This window comes from Erinaceus europaeus, chromosome 20 (genome assembly GCF_950295315.1).
Source record: "Erinaceus europaeus chromosome 20, mEriEur2.1, whole genome shotgun sequence".
Classification (NCBI taxonomy): Eukaryota; Metazoa; Chordata; class Mammalia; order Eulipotyphla; family Erinaceidae; genus Erinaceus; species Erinaceus europaeus.
The window spans coordinates 8,414,297-8,433,717 of NC_080181.1; the positions used below are offsets into that span (position 1 = coordinate 8,414,297).

The 19,421-nt window shown below is 40.5% G+C and overlaps 1 protein-coding gene across 1 annotated transcript in view; it reads right to left on the reverse strand.

Annotated features, from left to right (window-relative positions):
- The window catches only part of GUCY1A2 (guanylate cyclase 1 soluble subunit alpha 2), a 204,435-nt gene that overhangs the window by 145,187 nt on the left and 39,827 nt on the right, over nucleotides 1-19,421 (reverse strand). The window contains exon 3 of the mRNA XM_007520679.3: nucleotides 13,939-14,060. Coding sequence (XP_007520741.2) covers nucleotides 13,939-14,060 — 122 coding nt within the window. The remainder of the gene's footprint in view (nucleotides 1-13,938; nucleotides 14,061-19,421) is intronic.

Below are 19,421 nucleotides of genomic sequence, written 5' to 3' on the forward strand. Positions count from 1 at the left end.
TGAAGCAGGGCTGCAGGTGTCTCTCTGTCTCTCTCCCTATCAACCCCTTTCCTCTTGATTTCTGGTTGTCTCTATCCAATAAATAGATAATAAAAAAAAAATTAAAGAAAAAAAGAAAGAAAGAAGAGAGAGTGCAGGAGGGTGCAGCTGTAAGCTAAAAGGATTCTGCTCAGGCCATAAGCTTAGTGGAACATGTCTGGCTAGGTTGCTGAGCCTGGGGCCATTATCCAGCAGCAGCATTCCTGAGCTCAAGTCTTCAGCCTGGAGGCTATTTCCTGGGCAAACAGGGCAGTTACAAACACCACAAACATTTTCCCAGGCTGTAGCACAATCTTTTCACATACTTCTCATTTATGCAGCTGCTTAATGTTTGTCTAAGTAGATTTATCATATTATAATTGACTGTTTCCTTTTAGTAGGACTTGGTAGTTGCCAAATTTTTGTCAGGATAAATAGTATTCAGTAAATATCATCATGTCATTATAAAATTTGAAATGTGAGCTATTTGGAAAATACAAAGATTTACAGCCTTTTGTCACTGAGGCTTTTTATAACATTATTTTCAGCATAAGTGTAATTGTAAAATGAATCGCTAGGGTACTAAATTGGGACAAATTATTTTACAAAATACTGTGTCTTTGACACAAGACTCATAATATAAGTGCTTAAGAGACCCAAAGAGAAAAAAAAGAGAACACAACGATCTGAACCAATTTAAGATCTACAACACTGCTTGCCTGAGTGAATCAGAACCTAAATGTCAGCACCCAGTATACAGTACTTGTGCTTCGCATTTTACTTAAATTCAAGAAGGCTCATTAGAGAAGAAATAGAAAATGAAGATAATGTGAAAAGTACAAACTAGGAACTAAGTATTTGACTTTCAAGTTCGAGATGTCAGTGGTTAAAGGATAAGCCATGCCGGTATGTATTAGACCTTCTTTTTGCAGAAACTAGTAGAGGAACAACAAAGTCAAAAAAATATGCTAATAAAAGTACCTCATAGTCTACCACAGAACATTACACAAGGTATGCTATTCGCACACCAGAGCACGTACCACAAATTTACTAAAAAGAATGCCAGACTGAAAAATAATAGCAAAAACTCAAATCTATAAAGCTGAAGCAGACGAGGAAGGTTAAGTTGGATGTGAATGGTTTACTGAGATGCATAGATAGATCTTATAAATGAAGACTTGTTCTCTGTTCTCATGTTAAATTTAGTCCTGAAAAAGAATCATTTCTTCAGTCAGGTTGGGCTCTTTCATGCCCGTGCTCAAGATCTCAGGGCTCATGTTCCAAAAACAGAGCAACATTAATTGGACAGGGAGAGCAAAGGAGACAGAGGTCACCTTTCAGGAAAAGAGATGGAAAGGAGAAATGTCACAAGGCATAACTAAAAAAAAAAAAAAGAAAAGAAATGCAAGAGGTAAAAACAGCACCTTGGTTTAGTTTATTCTTACAGACATCAGACATCTTACTAGGAAATCTTGGGAAATTTGATCCAAAGGGAAACAAGGCAAAAATGTCTCAATCTGAAGCCTGCTTTTTGGCCATAAACCTTCACCATTTTTTAATGCCTAAAAAAAAGAAAAGGCAATGTGAGATTTTTCTTAACATTTGAAAGCAAACAAAAATGTACTATCCAAAAGGTCAAGCAAATCCAGGTCTTTGACAAGATATTACAGAGACCTAACATCTTGAATCACACACAATGAAAGATAAAGTGTTTTCAAAGTGCTTCTTTAGTATACCACAGAAAGTCACAATTAAAAGTGGAAGGATAAAAACACACTGGTTTCTCTCAGTCCATTCTCAAGCTTTGTCAGAATATTGCTATTTCCTTTCTAGTTTTCAGAAAGATGTCAAAAGTCAATGTAATCTGTTTTTTCCTAGGCCACTAATAGTGAGATGGTTTATCTGTTAACCTAGAAGACAAAGTTTTTGGATTTTTTTTTGTTGTTGTTGTAACTACGGTAGCTTTATTTCAAGTGAAAACCTTACATCACAGACAAACTTTTAAAAACAATGAACAACAACAACAAAAAAATTTTAATTTTGCTGTCTACAGAACCTGCAATACAGTAAACCTTAATGTACTGTATGCACTTATTATTCCATGGATCAGATCTAAGGACTTAGATCAGTAATAACTAGTTTCTTAGATGTTATAATATAGAAATAGAGCTCATCACAAATATATTGGGTTGTGGGAAAAGTCGTGACATTTTTCTATGCTTTTCTATGCAAAAAACATTGTGACTTTTCCAGTCCAACAGTTTGGGGACTAAGGTGTCACTCACTCATGCATGTATACCAGGATTATATGGATTATCTGATTCTTTTTAAATGTAAAAATTCCTGGCCATCCTGAATATGATGAATCAAAGTATCTGTCGTGTGTGTGTGTGTGTGTGTGTGTGTGTGTGTGTGTGTGTTCGTGGAATCCTCTTTTTTAGAGGCTGGGGTAGAGATAATCACTTTGGGCATCAGAATTCAGATCCATAGTGCAACACTTATCTCCCTAAGAAGGGTAAAAGCATATATTTCATAAAACTTAAAAGTGGGGCCAAGCTGAGTGCACACATTACTATGCACAAGTACCAGGGTCAAGTCCCCACCTCCTAGGGAGGAAGATTCATGAATGAACTGGAGCTGCAGGCACCTTTCTCCCTGCCCTCACCCTCTCATTTTTCTCTGTCTCTATCAAAAAAGAAAGAAAAAGGACAGGGGTTGGGCAGTGGTAACCCTGGTTAAGCACACATAGTAATATGCACAAGGACCTGGGTTCAAACCCCTGCTACACACCTGCAGTGGGGATGCTTCACAAATGGTGAAACAGATTTGCAGGTGTCTACCTTTCTCCCTATGTCTCCCCCTCTCTCTCAGTTTCTCTCTGTCTTATCAAATAAAATGGGAAGGAAAAACTGGTCGCAGAAGCAGTGGATTCAGAATGCCAGCACTGAGTCCCAGTGACTAGAGAGAAAAAAAAAAAAAAGGAAAAGGAAAATATGGCCACTGGAAGAGATGGAATGCTTATGTAGGCACCTAGCCCCAGCGATAACCGTGGTGGGGAAAAAATAGAAGCATCACAAAAATATGACAGAGAAAAGCATTTTTAAAGCTGACTTTTCCTTTTTAACTTAATTATTGGCAATGTTGAATGCTGATCAATACAGAGACAGAAATTAAAATATTTGCTTGTGAAAACTTCATCTGATTTCTTTCAACTGAAACCTCTATGTAGTTCACTAGTTAATTTCAGAGGTACCATCACCTCCTCCCTTAATTTAAATATGCTTCTTCCCCATGTCATTCAATTCCACCACTTCCCCAGGGGCACACAGCTGCCACTTCAGAGCCTCCTTCTGTATGTGGGAAGCCAAACCCAATCCTTCACAACCCCAATTACTAGCTATCTTCCAACTACCTTCTCCTTCTGAGGCTGGACTACAACAACAGTAGTAGTTAACACTGCACAGGCTGCTCAAAAGAATGAAAGTTTACTTAATCACAGTAAAATTACTATTATTTCCAAAGCTGCATCCTCTTTCATATATGAAAATTACTCTTAGTTCTCGTCTTAATAAAAAGTTTTTTTTAAATCTTTTTAATATATAGGCTGTGTATTTGATATGCAGACTCTCTCAAAAGCCTAGACCAAGTAGATCAGAAGCATCCAATAGCACAGCTATATACAAGATACTGGGTACTGTACAGCAAACCCTAACAAAAGGACTTTTCAAAGTTAACCCAATTACCAAATAATGTGATGATAACATTAACTATCAATTGTCTTTTTGAACCCTAAGACAGCAGGAACCTCACATCTCCACTATAGAGCCCCTACCTACTTCCCCCAGTCCTGGAACCCTTGGATAGGGCCCACTTTCCCGTATGCCTCTCCCAATCCATATCAAATAATATTGCATCCGCCGATCACAACCTAACCAACACAACGATTGCCACCTCAACATGCTTCACTTCAGACTGTGTCCAGAGACTTCAGGTGTGGAATGACAACCCTTCAGCTTCATTACTCGGGTGAGACCTTTCCTTTCATAGTATACTCTAATTCCATCTCAGGTGGTTCACTTTCTAACAAAGTCCCAAAACCTAGAAATACACCAGTTTCTGTGAGAGAGAGCATATGTTCACATGTATCCGTAAACTACTGCAAAATATATGCCTGAAAGCAGAATTGCACTAGAGTTTGCAGTGAGTACCCCCCTAACATTTCCTCTCCACTATTCCAAGCTTTGGGTCCATGATTGCTCAACAATTTGTTTGGCTTCGTATGTTAACTCTCTTTTCAGTCACCAGGTTCCAGATGTCATCAGGATGCCGGCCAGGCTTCCCTGGATTGAAGATCCCACCAATGTGTCCTGGAGCTCAGCTTCCCCAGAGACCCACCCTACTAGGGAAAGAGAGAGGCAGACTGGGAGTATGGACCGACCAGTCAACGCCCATGTTCAGCGGGGAAGCAATTACAGAAGCCAGACCTTCTACCTTCTGCAACCCACAATGACCCTGGGTCCATGCTCCCAGAGGGATAGAGAATGGGAAAGCTATCAGGGGAGGGGGTGGGAAATGGAGATTGGGTGGTGGGAATTGTATGGAATTGTACCCCTCCTACCCTATGGTTTTGTTAATCCTTTCTTAAATATATATATATATATATATATATATATATATATATATGCCTGACAGAATAGGAACTGGGAGTCTAGACTCAGTCATATTAAAATAAAAATTACTTTATTTCTTTGATTCACTATTACTCCATTACTACTAAGTTATTATGCTGTCATTTGCAAGTAATGCAATTTGCTTATGCTTTCAGCTCCTGAAGGGCATGTAGGCTGCTTTCCTTTTTTTTGCAATTATCAACAAACTTGATAATAACCATTTCTTTGCAGGCTTTTTTTTTACATAAAATTTAAGATTAGTTTTATGCTTATCTAAGTCAGAGAGAAAATTTTCCCATGCTAAGAATTTGCAGATATTAAGTGGGAGTGATATTATTTCCTAAGAAAAAAAAAAAAGCAACAGGAGATCTTTAAAAGGCTTAAGAAATCAACTCATGAGAAAAAATGAACAGTAATATGAGTGTGATCCATTGGCAATGTAAAGCCAAAAGGAACTCAAACTATAGTAAACTGGGAAGTCAGTGAGCACAGGCTTTAAATAAAGATTGCTTGTGACATCCTGTATTTGTGAACATTTTCATCAAACAGAATTACACATCTTATTACCTCAATGATATACCCAAGTGCCTTAAAGATTTCTTTCCCCACTGTTTTTATGCAGGTATCCCTTCCAGGGTGTTATTTTTACCAAATCAAGAATTATTTTAGCTATCAGAACCATGGACAATGTCTGCTGTGACTAAGAATTTAAGCTGTTTCTAAATTCAGTCATGATATTTTGAAAAGTGCTCAGAGTGAGAAAAGAAGACAGCAAAATTCTGAGTTATAATTTGTATATAATGAAATTACAAGAAGATAGCAGCACTGTTCTATTTATTAAACCGCCAAAGGAAAAGACTCATTAGCTAGAATGGCAATGCCTCAACAATACTAACATATAGCAAAGAACGAATACCACAGCCATCTTGGTAATTTCTTATAAAGCTAAAAAAAAAAAGTACAATAATCATATATCGTTATATCAGGTTTATTGATAATTGCAAAAAAATGGAATCAACCTAAATGTTCTTCAAGAGGTGAAAGCACAGCAGCTCAGTAGTAACAAAATAATAGTACTGATAATTCAAGTTGGAAAAAAAAGGCAGGCAATGCGGCCAGGTAGTGGGGCACTGGGTTAAGTGTTCACATTACAATGTGCAAGTTACTCGGGTTCAAGCCCTTGGTCCCCATCTGCAGAGGGGAAGCTTCATGAGTTGTGAACCAGGGCTGCAGGTATCTGTCTCCCTCTCTTTTTAAATTTTTTTTAATTTTATTTATTCCCTTTTGTTGCCCTTGTTTTATTGTTGTAGTTATTATTGTTGTTGTCGTTGTTGGATAGGACAGAGAGAAATGGAGAGAGGAGAGGAAGACAGAGAGGGGGAGAGAAAGACAGACACCTGCAGACCTGTCTCACTGCCTGTGAAGTGACTCCCCTGCAGGTGGGGAGCCGGGATTCAAACCGGGATCCTTATGCCGGTCCTTGTGCTTTGCGCCACCTGCGCTTAACCCGCTGCGCTACAGCCCGACTCCCCTGTCTCCCTCTCTATCTTCCCCTCTCAATTTCTCTGTCTCTCTCCAATAAAAAATAAAATATTTTAAAAACGGAAGGTGATATCAATTCACACATTAAGTGCACATTGCCCAGTTCAAGAAGCTACTGTTGAAGCAGAATGGTTCTGCAAAAGATTTTCATGTCTGAGGCTCTGAGGTCACAGGTTCAATACTCAGCCATAAGCCAGAGCTGAGCTGTGCTCTGGTCTCTCACCATTTTTTTAATTAAAGAAAATTACGTATTTTTTATTAACTTTATTTATTATTGGATAGAGACAGCCAGAAGTCAAGAGGAAGGGGGAGGTAGAGAGGGAGAGAGACACTTTCAGCCCAGCTTCACCACTTGTGAAGCTTTTCCCCTGTAGGTGGGGACCAGGGGCTCAAACTGGAAATTAAGTTTTTTTAAACTAAAAAGACTAGAAAAGGGGACTAGGTGGTGGTGCACAGTGTTATCGCTTCACAATCGATGAAGCAAATCTGCATATCTTTCTCTCCCCTGTCTTCCCCTTCCCTCTCAATTTCCTTCTGTCCTAGCCAATAAAATGGGGGGGGGGGGGGGCTGGCCACCAGGAGCAGTGGATTCGTAGTTTAAGAAACAAGCCCAAGCAATAACCCCAAGAGGCAAATACACACACACACGCACACACACGCACACGCACACACACGCACACGCACGCACACGCACACACACACACACATTCACGCACAGACTGACCAAGACTTAAAACTTGGATGCCGCCTCAGCATGCTTCACTTCAGACTGTGTCCAGAAATGTCAGGCGTGGAATGTCAACCCTTCACTCTCATTACTCAGGTAACACCTCTCCTTTCATAGTATTCTCTAATTCCATTCCAGGAGGTTCACTTCCTAACAAAGTCCCAAAACCTAGATATAAACCAGGTCCCTTAAGATAGAGCATAGGTTCACATATATCCATAAATTAGGGCAGAATATATACCTGAAAACAAAAATACACAATAGTCTGCAGTGAGTCAGTATGAAGTTCCTAATGAAATAGAGTCTACTTAGACTTAGATACCCTCCTTACCTACTTCCTATTACAGTTCTCTCATTCACTCCATAGCTAATTTCATCAAAGCAAGGACTGCAAATACTGAATAAGGGCAAGAGACTGGCATACTTTAATGATGACTCTTTAGTCACTATCAGGCCATTCCATCAGGTGGAGCCCTATTCAGGGAGTCCTGAGATTCCCAAACAGACATGATGGGCCTAGACCTTGAATAAATCCCTCTCTCCATTGTTACCGGTCATTTCTATCAGGAACAACACCCTATCAGGAATAGACCCCTTTGTGGGCCCCCCTAGGACCTTGCCCTCAACTTGGATCAACAATGGTAGAGAATGTTCCATCCTCCAAAGGGAGGATGGACAATATACTCTATGCTACAGCTGAGGAAGATGGGTCCTGATATTAGGGCAGCTTGGAATGTTCCTACTCATGACCACAGAATGTGAGCTCAGAGCTACAGGGATGCATAGGCTCCTAAGCTGAATATGGGCCCCAGAGCACATCAAATTGATAGGGTTTAGTCAACAATATTTATATACCTTTCCCACATTTGGGAGCTACTTTCTTCCATGATCCAGCTTTCTGGTCCTTCTGCCAGCCATGAAATCACCTCCCCAGACAATAATTAGGATTCACCTGAATATCAGATATCAGGCTCAAGCAAAAAAAAAAAAAAAAAAAAAAAAACACTAGTATAGCCACAGGCCCTTTGTAATATAACTAAAATATGCCTACTAGCTATCAACAAAATGGAGACACCCACCCCCCAACTCTTCATCTGCACTATTCCAGCCTTTAGGTCCACAACTGGTCAACAATTTGTTTGGCTTTGTATGTTAAATCTCTTTTCAACCACCAGGTTCCAGATGCTAGCATGATGCCAACCAGACTTCCCTGGACAGACAACCCCACCAATGTGTCCTAGAGCTTTGATTCCCCAGAACCCAGCCCCACTAGGGAAAGAGAGAGGCAGGCTGGGAGTATGGATCGACCAGTCAACGCCCATGTTCAGCGGGGAAGCAACTACAGAAACCAGACCTTCCACCTTCTGCATCCTACAGTGACCTTGGGTCCATACTTCCAGAGGGATAAAGAATAGAAAAGCTATCAGGGGAGGAGATAGGATAGAGAGATTTGGTGGTGGGAATTGTGTGGAGTTGTACCCCTCTTGTTCAATGGTTTTGTCAGTGTTTCCTTTTTTTTTTTTCCCTCCAGGGTTATTGCTGGGCTCGGTGCCTGCACCATGAATCCGCTGCTCCTGGAGGCCATTTTTCCCCCTTTTCGTTGCCCTAGTTGTTGCAGCCTCGTTGCCGTCATTATTGCCATTGTTGACGTTGCTTTGTTGTTGGATAGGACAGAGAGAAATGGAGAGAGGAGGGGAAGACAGAGGGGGGGCGAGAGAAAGATAGACACCTGCAGACCTGCTTCACCACCTGTGAAGAGACTCCCCTGCAGGTGGGGAGCCGGGGGCTCGAACCGGGATCCTTTCGCCGGTCCCTGCACTTTGCGCCACATGCGCTTAACCCACTGCGCCACCACTCGACCCCCAGTGTTTCCTTTTTATAAATAAGAAACTAAAGAAAAAAAACTTGGATGATATAATAACTCCTCCCTCATGGAAAAATAAAATTTAAAAAAAACCCAGAAAACATATATATATATATATATATATATATATATATATATATATATGCAGTGTAGTGTAGTACAGTACAACTGGATGAATATGAAAGTATACACCAAAAACATGTAGTATTGTTACCTCAGCTAAATGAATTAGTGACATTAGAAATATGGCCTTTTGTAGGATTTGTGCAGGGCCAGGGATGATGATCATTAAATTAAGCCACCTATATATCAAGATGAACTTGAAATCTTGCAGATTAACAGAAGTGGCATTGTGTTTTCTACAGCATAATTGTGAAAGCATGCTTGTGTCATCAAGACTAACACCACCACCCTTAACTGGCACTGTCAACACCTGAAATCTAAAGGAAACATACCATTTCTAAACTGGAAATTATCCAAATTACAGTGAAACTACATTCACCTCAACACTGATGAGAATTAATCAGATATATCTGACACTACTTACTGCATATAATCAGGAAACCCAAGTACACAGAAATGGAAAGGAACCTAGTAAAATGCTTGGTCATGACAATTTTCCTAACTCAGATCTAGAGTTTTGAGAACTTTGTACAAACTGTGGAAGGCAGCAATGAAGCAGCAAGGAGGAGCTGGTGGGATATAGAATCAATGATCTGGGTTGAAATCCTGTCCTGTGGCTTTTCAATAGTGACAGAAACCTTACATTTCATAGCAATATCAGCTTCCTTTCCCAAAAAATGGTAATAGTGGCCTCCAGGTCTGATGCAAATACTATTTTCTGCATATTCAAGAATGATGTCACTTACATAACATTTGTAGTCAGACTATACTTCAGTACTTTGCATAAAATATTTGATCTTAATTAAACCCTTGAAAGTATATAGTAATAGAGCCCATTTTACAAATTATACATAAGAAGTATGTAAAGGGGCTGGATAGTAGCGCAGTGGGTTAAGTGCACATGGCATGAAGTGTGAGGACTGGCTCAAGGATCCTAGTTGGAGCCCTCAGCTCCCCACTGCAGGGGGGTCACTTCACAAGCAGTGAAGCAGGTCTGCAGGTGTCTTTCTCTCTTCCTCTCTGTCTTTCCCTCCTCTCTCAATTTCTTTGTCCTAGCCAACAACAACAACAGCTATAACAATAACAATAATAACCGCAACAAGGGCAACAAAAGGGGAAAAATAGCCTCCAGGAGCAGTGTATGTGTAGTGCTAGCACCGAGCCCCAGCGATAACTCTGGAGGCAAAAAAAATAAAAATAAAAAGGTATGTAAAGTGGGATGAGGAGACAGCCTAACAGTTATGCAAGTGACTTTTAAGCCTGAGTCTCTGAGCTCTCAGATTCAATCCCTGGCACCACTGTAAACCAGAGCTGAGCAGTGCTTTAGCTAAAAAAGAGGTACGGAAAGACTAAGTCACTGCAGGTCAACAGCAGGGAGTGGCTTGGGTGTTTGCACTAAACCACTATACTAGTATCTTAAGATCCAAGCTTCTTCTACTAAAATACTGGAAATATTCTATGGCAGAGGAAACTCCAGTCATAAAGCTACAGTAATGAGAATTACATCAATCTTAATTCACTAATGGTAAGTGGCATTGCACCAGACAGTTTTTTAAGGTGCTAGATATTAAAAATATTGCAATTCATAAACAGCTATATAACATAATTAGAGCAATTTTAACCCAACCCGGGGCTAATTCTTCACTGTTTAATCAACAAGGAATGACTCGTACACACATACTCTAAACCACAATAAAAACAAAAAGCACAAACAAGCTGACAAACAAGTAAACTATCTCTTATTTTAAAAAAGTGATAAAGTCCTATACTAGCTAGATTCTGGAATTTGTGGCATTTGACAGATTATTACAAGTAAATACCTATGTCAAAACTCCAAAGGTTCTCTCCACCACCCCCCCCAAAAAAGCACGTTCCCTACAGAGAACCTCATACAATACCAACATAACCCCAACTCTGAATTTAAATATACTAAAATTTGGGAGAAGAAAAAAAAAACACCACTTCAACAGGACAGCTTTAGAGCTTTAAAACAGAAAACTCGGGGCCAGGTGCTAGCACAGAGGGTTAAGCACAAGAATCAGCTCTAGGATCCCAGTTTGAGCACCTGGCTTCCCACCTGCGGGGGGGGGGGGGGTCACTTCACAGTGAAGCAGATAAGCAGGTGTTTGTCTTTCTCTCCCCCTTTGTCTTCCCCTTCTCTCGGTTTCTCTCTGTCCTATCCAGCAACAATAACAACAACAGCAATAACAAAAGCAACAATAACAGCAATAAATAGAAAAAAAAATTAAGGAAAAAAACCAGAACTTTAATAATTCCTCTCCCTCTCAATTAGTCTGAGCAAAATCATCCAGCAAAGGCAGGATAAAATGTTATCAAAGTGCTGGGTGGTGGCTCACCAAGTAGACTGCACATATTCTTTTGCAAAAGGGCCTGGCTTCAGGTCTCCTACCCCCATCTGCAGAGAGAAGCTTAACTAGCAGCAAGGTAGTGATGTCATTATGTTCCTTTCTCTCTGTCTCCCTTATCTCTGCCTCCTAGCCTCTATTAAAAACACAGCCATCCGAGTTATATAGGAATTAAGCCTCAGCAAAACCCCTAGTGGGAAAAAAATGTTTAATCAATAAAACTATGCTTTGCCAGGGGATGGGCGGTAGTGCAGCAGATTAAGCGCACATAGCATGAAGCACAAAGGCTGGCTTAAGGATCCCGATTCAAGCCCCTGGCTCCCCACCTGCAGGGGGAGTCACCTCACAAGTTGTGAAGCAGATCTGCAGGTGTTTATCTTTCCCTCCCCCTTTCTGTCTTCCCTCCTCTCTTGATTTCTCTCTGTCCTATCCAACAACGATGACAGCAATAACAACAATAACAATCACAACAACAAAGGCAACAAAAAGGGAAAAAACAGCCTCCAGGAGCAGTGGATTCATTGCAGGCACCAAGCCCCAGTGATAACCCTGGAGGCAAAATTAATAATAATAATAATAATAATATGCTTTAACACTTAGCAAACAATTGGTGTTGATTAAAAGAGACAATCTTTGCACTTTCTATTTGACTCCTGTCCTACTGTGGAATGACATTTCCCCCATCCCATCCCTCCAACTTATAACTCGTATCAGCTTTTTCCCTCAACTCTCCCCATTCATCCCGTCTGACTCCCCAATACCACCTAAATCCTAGATCAGATGACAATGTTTCCATCCCACAGTACAGACTCTTCACTGAGTCCTCACAGATGCTTCATTTGACCAGGCGACCATTACAATTTCCAGGTCACACAGGTAGGCACTGTGACCAAGAAGAGGAAGGCTGTGACATGAGCCCTGCTTTGGAGACTCAGAGCTCACACTTTGGCTGAGAGAGTACCTGGCGGCTGTTCTGGTAGGAGAAGGGTAAACAGTCAGGCAGCCTTTTCTACAGGAGAGGGAGCAGTAGGGGGAAGGGGCTGTCCTGGGAGCAGGCAGACACAGCAGACCATAGGGAAACATGAATAGCAAACCCCTGTGGAGGCTGGGCTGAAGGAAGGATACCTGGTCAGTCTGGGGACAGTTCCTGCAAATGCTGGAGCAGAGCCTGGTCCAGGCAGTGACAACAACTGGTGTGACCCAAGGGGCTACCACTGTCTCAGCTGCTGTTAGAGCCTTGTGAATGGAGAGCCCAGGAAGCACGTTTGTTAAACATGAAAGGGTTTCACTTGTGACCTCCTATATATATAAGTATATACACACACATAAGAAAGGCCCTCTCAGCTGGCTTCATGAGCAGCACGTGCTCCTGCCCTTCTGGCGTTGGCTGAGATTACATTCATTGAAGGCACCTGCTGTCCCTGAACGCAGGACTTTCAACTTCAGATACAACTAGGTTCTGAAGTTTGGGGAGCAGAGCCCTGAAATTCCTCCCACAGCTCACGACCTCAAAAAGAAAATTAACAGCATTCTTTGTTGGGGCAATTCTTCATGGTTGCCAAATACAGACCCTGAGAAATACTGTCTACCCTGCCACCCCTTACTGCTATTGGATCTATGACCTAACTACAGTCCAAACTCAGCTTCCGGGTCACTCTTCAGGCTTCAGCCCAGTGAGATATCCAAGCAGCAGAATGCCCAGCTCCAAGCTAGAGGCCAGCTGAGGGCTCAGCATGGAGTCCGTGCTATCAGGAAGACCCTGCCTGAGGAACTAGCCTGGGTTGCGGGGGGGACGCAATCTCCCCTCAGCTGGGATCCCAGCAGGGCCCCAGGACTCTCCCAGAAAGACAAACAGGGGAGACAATACTGTGTTCTGTCTGGAGCTTGTCACTGGGATTTACTGTACCCACAGCTTCATGGAGTCTTAAAAAAAAAATTCAAAGATATTTTTTTATATAAGCATCATCAAGAAGGTCTGGTAGTATAACACATTATGCATCACTTACGAATTACTTAAGGCTGTATAATTAAAAGTAATGAAGTGCGCCTTTACCCAGTCCTCCAGAGTAATTTACAAAAGCACCCTTTATTGGGACATATTGGGACACCCCCAAATAACTCCTGTCACAAATACTAATATTTTCAAGGTGGACACTCCCCTCCACACAAGGCACAAAGACCACAACAGACAACCTGTTGCCTTGCACCAGCTTTGTCAAGTCTACTGTAAGTTCAACTGAGTCACTCTACAATCCCAACCAGTCCTCCTAGAAACAGCAGAGTAATAATAATGTAAGTCGTCATTTGGGCACTGAGAAGAAAACCTCACAATCTCAACTGAGGGTAAGACCCCAAAAATTGCATTACATGAAGCAAGTGGTACTAGGATAGCTATTTAATATTTCCCTGAAAGGTCAATGTTTTTGCTATCATGTTTTCTAGTCTCCAAGTAATTTCCACTCAGACCTCTTAAGGACAATTAAAATTAAGTATCTTAAAGGTCATGGTCTCCATTTTCCAGAGCATCCAAAGCTCTATTTAGTAAAAATAGAGCACTTACACCTTAATTTTCCCTTCTCTCCATCATGCATCCTCTCTCAATCCTAAACATATAATTAATATACTTACCAAGTACATTAGCAGTACACTGAAGAATTCCTGAGACATCTTCAAATTCCTCTTTGTTGGAGTGGTCTGCATAGGAGCATCTGTTAGAGATATTGTGGAAATTCTTTTCTGCATCTCTGTAACTAAGAAGAAAACAAAATCAGCTTCTGTGAATACACTCAGATATACACACAGCACAGGTAGTCTATGCTCTCAAAGGAATCACACTTAAGCTTAGCTGATACTTCAGGGCACAACCAAGTTCAACACTTAACTTTAGAAGTGTGCACCTGGCAACTAAGGCAATCATTAACAAGTTCCATGTGTTAAAAAAAAAAAAAATCAGGAGAACCAGTATATCTATCAGCTTTATGCAGCTACTGCTTCCTCATCTGAGCTCTTCTAGTAATCTGTTTCTGAAAGGAGGTCTCCTAGAAAAAGGAAAGTTAGCAGGACTGATGTGGTCCACTTGCAGTCCACTGCACAGAGAGTCAACGTGGCTGTCATGCAGACAGCAGCACAGAACCTGGGTAACCAGCAATGCACTTGGAGGCACAGTTTTCCTGCTTTCCATCTGTGGGGCTTTCAGCAAGTGGCTGAGTCGTTGTCAGACTAGCTTTCTTCACTCATAAAGCGGAGACTGCTCCTAGAGCTCCTGCAAGGACTGAATGGCCAAATTCCTGTGCATATCTTTTCTAGCTGCTTCTGAATCAGAACTCAGGCACAAAGAAGACAACAGGAGTCACACTCCCACATCCTAAGTCGTGGCCAAGAAACCACAGACCAACTTTAGAATTTGAGAAGTGACTGAATAGGCATTAACACTGCCACCCTACCACCAGCTCACAGAAGCAAAGAAAAAGAAAAAAAGTTAAAAGGAATCTTCAGAAAAGTGATTAGGTGACCTATGCAGAGATTGTGGTTGCTTTTTCCTCTCCTCCAGGAGAAAAGGGAGTCTTTGTACAGAGTGCTCCCCCTGGCTCGCTCTTCAGTGTACACCTACAGAGGAGTGGGACTCTTGGTGTCTCTCAGTGTCCGAGTGAAGGAAGAAGGTTTCTGAAAGTTATTGACAAGAAAATGAAAGAGAATCAAACTGAAAGTAGTATACAATCCCACCATTTGGCAAGACAAAAAGTATGAGTTTCTCATGATTTAGGGAGATGGTACTATCAAGAAGGAAGTTCTTGTCCTGCCCCACTGCTCTCCTAATGGAGAAAACACTGGTGGCTAGGGCGCAGGATTCCACTCCAAACAATGGAGTCACCCTTGGCACCCAGAGCTGCAGAGTATCAGCATTCAATGCATCTTCACTGAGGGCATGACAACCTAGAGTTCTCATGAACACCAGTGAATTTTAAATTTTCTGGAATTTTCCATTTTATTCTTGCCTCACACAACACATGAAAAGAGAAACAGGCTTAGAAAGGAGTGACCTGGAGAAGAGAAAAAAGAATGTTCCACCTTCTCTGTAGTGTATTCCAAGTTCTCAGACTAGGCTTGACTCATGCAGTGTATGTGCAGAAGAGAGAGACAGGATGTGAGAATTAGATCTGAAATAGGACTGAAATGGGATTTCTGTTCCCCAAAACTATCAGAAAATGCAATAATCTTCCCAAGCTTGTAATGAAGGGAATTCCTCCCAGCATGCTAGACATAGCCATGGATAAAGAACAGAAAGATTTTGTGCTTGCATACCCATTTCAAATCCATCTCACCATTTTCAGAGAGTGAACCTGAACTGACTCTTTTGTACACAGCCATAATTCCCTTATCTGTAAAATGAACTTAATATAATGATCCTATGAAATAAAGGGCTAAAAGTAAATACCATAGGTAAAGTGAACAGTATACTTTCTCAAATATAGAGGACAATAACTAGGCACTAGTTGTTGTTGTTTTTCCTCTAGCTGGCTTCTATTTAATAAGTTAGTGATTCTACATAAATATCTGAAAAAGAAATCAGATCTCCTTTTAGAGAAAATAATTTATAGTCACAAAGTCTAATCATGAAACCATGAGTAATAACATTGAAATCTGTTTCTCAGAACAATCAGGGTTCATTAATCATTATTTCCACTTCTAATGTTCTACTGAAAATATTCAAGTCCAATTCCTATTCAGTTGTCAAAATAAAAAACAGAAGGTTAACTATATAAAGTAAACACAGGGAATTATTGGTGATCACTGGAGTAATCAAATTTAATTTTAGACAACTATAGGAAATGGTGTCACAGACTAATAGAAGGTTGACAGGAATTCTAGTCATGATATTAGCATGGGAATGTCTACTATGGCAAAAAAAAAGTACACAAAATGAATGGCATATTTCTAAATATATATTTTTTAATTTTTATTATCTTTATTTATTGGATAGATACTATCAGAAATCAAGAGGGTAGAGGGAGGTAGGGAGGAAAAGAGACAGAGACATAACTGCATCCCTGCTTCACCACTTGCAAGGCTTTCCCCCTGCAGGTAGGGACCAGGGGCTCTGACCCAGGTCCTTGTGCTCTATAACATGTGCTCTAAAACAGTGCACCACCACCCAGCCCCTAAATATACACTTCTTTAAAATTTAAATGGTAGAATGAGTGAATTACATTTCAAAAGGACTATTATGAGTTTTCCTTTTTTAAAATGACTTCATTTTTGTTTACTTATTATTGGATAGAAACAGAGAAATTGAGATGGGGAGGGGAAGATAGGGAAAGAAACAGAGAGACACCTGCAGCCCTGTTTCATCACTTGTGAAGCTTTCCCCCCTTGTAGGTGGGGACCAGAGTCTTGAACCTGGGTCCTTGTGCACTGTAATGTGTGCACCACTGCTTGACCCCAATTATGTGTTTTTCAATCATAGTTTTAAAGAAATCTGTTTTGTCTGTCCTGCCTTAATAATCCATTTTTGTGAGCTACAGGTTAACCAGTAGGAGTTATAGGGCATAAACATGAATGAAAACATTTAGGCTAAGAAGTTTAAAGGTACAAACTATAGGAAGAAAGTTATAGTAAGAACATAATCTGGAAGTGTTTCGATTTTTGACACTAAATAGCTGATTCCAACTTCTCAAAGACTCAGAGGAGAAAAGGAAATAATACAACAGGAAGATAAAGGGGAAGAAAACAAGAGGAATTAATTTGGTTAAAGTGCATAAGTGTTGGAAAATAGCTTACACAATGGAGCACATAATTCGCCATGTGTGAGGGCCCTGGTTTGTGCCCCCCAGCACCACACAGAAGCACCACCAAGTGAAGTTTAATGAGTGGTCAAGCAGTGCTGTGGTATCATCCCTTTATGTCTCTCGGTCTCTGCCTAAAATGAATTTAAAAGGGGGAGGCATTGGCCCCAAAAAATATGCACCAGAGTCAGGCTTTAACAGCCATAATGATTCAACTAGCACATTGATTACTATTATGTACCAAACACTATACAAATTATTTTTAACTTAGTGTATATAATCACTAATATTTCCTGAAATCTTCACCCAAAACCTCCTATTATTAACATTTTAAAAATGAGAGAACTGAGTTGGGGATGTTATGTAACCTAGCTAAGAGCATTGAAAAGCATAAAAGAACTACAAATCTAATCATCTATAACAGCACATGTTTTCTAAGTTCTCTAATCTCTACTACAGAAGAAAGAGAAAGAAAAGAAAGGGTACAAACAATGAAAATAATCACATCATAAAAACGTTATCATGAATCAGATGTCCCTCAGTTCTCAGGGTCTTTTAGTTCCTAAGGAGAAGCCTGCTGTCGTCACATATGTTTTGTTTCTCAACTTTCTTTTTACCTAATACTGCCCCAAAACCTAACCCATTCCTTAGAAGTTTGAGTTAAAGAAAGACTATCATAAAGATCTAAGTGCCTCCTTGTCTTGCTTTAGGTTGAAGAGAGAAGTCGTGATACATGGGAAAAAAAAGCAATCCAAGTGAGTATGCACAGTGATTATATAGTAATCAAAATTCACCACAAAGTTGATCTTCTTCTTCTAGTGTTTGCCAAAGTTGATCTAATATACAATATCAAAAATTAAACAAAAAATGGAAAACTATGCCCAAAAAAGCAGTAAGACTCATGGTATACAAGAAAAAGTCCTGTACTTGGAGGCTACAAGTGCATATTTTAAAAGTGCTGTGGTCTCTGGAGTTAGTTTCACCCCTCAGTGTATCCCTCCCCTTAGCATAATGTACTCTTCAACCCACTATGTACATACTTCAATGTACACAGCTTTAGAGAGCAATTTATTCAGACTCCTCACCTAAATATCAAGCATTTACAGTGGCCTGAGGATACAGAAGAAACAAAAGTATGGAGAATGTGATTGGGGAAATAGTACGGTGTTGATACAAACGACTTTCATGCCTGAAGCAAGGTCTCAGCTTTAATTCCTGGTAGCGTCATTAACCAGAACTGAGTAGTGCTAGCTGGCAAAAAAAAAATTTGTGTGCATACACACACATATGTGAATGGCCAAATAAAAATAAGAAAATCTAAATTAATGATAAGCACTATAAACAGAAATAATAGATTCTGAAAGTAGACAAAGACTGTAGGTAGATACTGGGGTGACTATGACATTTAAACAGAGATATATAAGGGGAGTAACCCACGCAAACATCTAGAGACAAAAAAGTGGGAAAGTATGTTCAATTGAAGCTGGGCTACATATGTATAGCTGGTAAATCAACAGGCAGCTGGAGAAAAATGGGAATAAGTAGGGAAGGAGAATTCAGGGATCACAGGCAGAGACTGGATTTTATTATATCACAATATTTATAGTTTAAAATAAGCATTCCAAAGTCTGCTCCCTGCACCAGCAGCATCTGTATTGTTTGACAACTTGTTAAAAAACCTTAATTCAGAAAGAGAAGGATGAATATGGGATGATCTCACTCACTCATAGACAGAAGTTGAAAACAAGATCAAAAGGGAAAACACAAAGCAGAACTTGGACTGGAATTGGTGTATTTATTGCACCAAAGTAAAACTCTGGGGTTGGGGGGAGGGCACAAATCCTGGAACCTGATGGCAGAAGAGAACCTAGTGGGGGTTGAATTGTTACATGGAAAACTGAGAATATTATGCATGTACAAACTATCATATTTATTTATTTATAAAAAGGAAACACTGACAAGACCATAGGATAAGAGAGGTACAACTCCACACAACTCCCACCACCATATCTCCGTATCCCATCCCCTCCCCTGACAGCTTTCCTATTCTTTATCCCTCTGGGAGTATGGACCCAGGGACATTATTGGATGCAGAAGGTGGAAGGTCTAGCTTCTGTAATTGCTTCCCTGCTGAACATGGGCATTGGCAGGTTGATCCATACTCCCAGCCTGTCTCTCTCCTTCCCTGGGGTTCTGGGGAAGTGGGGTCCCAGGACACACTGATGGGGTTGTCTGCCCAGGGAAGTCCGGTTGGCATCATGTTAGCAAACTATTATATTTTACTGTCGACTGTAAACCACTAATCCCCCAATAAAGAAATTTTAAAAC